Source organism: Epinephelus moara, chromosome 2 (genome assembly GCF_006386435.1).
Source record: "Epinephelus moara isolate mb chromosome 2, YSFRI_EMoa_1.0, whole genome shotgun sequence".
Taxonomy (NCBI): domain Eukaryota; kingdom Metazoa; phylum Chordata; class Actinopteri; order Perciformes; family Serranidae; genus Epinephelus; species Epinephelus moara.
In genome coordinates, this window is record NC_065507.1 from 28,231,099 (window position 1) to 28,232,468 (window position 1,370).

The 1,370-nt window shown below is 37.6% G+C and overlaps 1 protein-coding gene across 1 annotated transcript in view; it reads right to left on the reverse strand.

Moving 5' to 3' along the window:
• LOC126401837 (odorant receptor 131-2-like) overlaps nucleotides 1-980 on the reverse strand; it is a 4,801-nt gene extending 3,821 nt beyond the window's left edge. Inside the window, exons 1-2 of the mRNA XM_050063357.1 lie at nucleotides 406-980; nucleotides 17-166 (exon numbers count right to left, since the gene is read on the reverse strand). Coding sequence (XP_049919314.1) covers nucleotides 17-166; nucleotides 406-980 — 725 coding nt within the window. The remainder of the gene's footprint in view (nucleotides 1-16; nucleotides 167-405) is intronic.
• Nucleotides 981-1,370: the final 390 nt, after the last annotated feature.

Below are 1,370 nucleotides of genomic sequence, written 5' to 3' on the forward strand. Positions count from 1 at the left end.
GCCAAAGAAAGCATACTTTTTCAGTTCAAGAAAAAACTTTTCATCCCTGAGGCCATAAATGAGAGGACTGAGACATCGTGGAACGAGACTAAACATTATGTAGTTAAAGTACCTGACATTGAAAAATAACCTGAAATTAATCTGANCTGGATGAGAAGAGCAGCAGCTGGAAAGCATGAAGAATTACTGTTCTGAGCCCTTTCCATGTTGACTTTTTATTCTCTCCTGATGCAGATTTTGCCACTTTCATTATTTTAGCATAGGAGAATACAATAGTAATACACATAATCAAGAAGTACAACTGACTTAAAGCTGACCTAATATGATCATGCCATCTGAACAACATGAATATCTCCACAGTGCATACACTGTGTTGTTCATAAAAGCTTAGNTTTCCATGTTGACTTTTTATTCTCTCCTGATGCAGATTTGGCCACTTTCATTATTTTAACATAGGAAAATACAATAGTAATACACATAATCAAGAAGTACAACTGACTTAAAGCTGACCTAATATGATCATGCCATCTGAACAACATGAATATCTCCACAGTGCATACACTGTGTTGTTCATAAAAGCTTAGAGAAGCTGATGCAAAGAAGTTGGAGAAGACAACAATACAGGGTACAGAGCTGAGGCCGTGAATGATGAGGATACAGTTTATAGCACTTCTTGTGGAGCACAACTCTCCATGACGCAGGGGCATGCATATGGCCACATAGCGCTCCAGGGGCATTGCTGTCAGAGTAACTGGTGTGAGTATCATATACATAAATACCAGAACAGTGATGATGATGCATAACCAAACATGCATGGTAATTTGAAAAAAGGTCAAGATAAGAAGGACATCAGACATTAATAATACAAAGCTATCAGACAGTAGTGTGACAGCATATAAGATGTAACGTGTCGTTGTGTAGAAGAACTCCTTTTTAAAAAAGGTTGCAATGAGCAAAAGGTTGATGCAAAGAAAAATCATCACTAGGAGCTGCACAATAATGACCCGGTAATTGATCTGCCGCTGTAAAGACTCACCACCAATCGATGAGCTGTTATCAGCCATATCTGTTTTCTAAGTAAACACACAAGTTTTTAAGGTACTGATATAAGTTAGATCAAGTGTCATTTCGTAATTCATCTGTCAATAGAAAATCAAATTTTTACAAAATGATAAAAACACAATGTCAAGCTTCTAAGAAAGATGCTGGTTTAAATACAGCAGTTTACCATACCCTCCATGGTGTTCAAACAACGAATGTCTTCTGTGGAGCTCACTGCAGCCTTCTGAGAGAGGGCTGTGCACTATGAATTTAAAGATTACACCGTCCAAAAATAACAGCAAATGAAACTTTGCTCACCAGTGTCATCA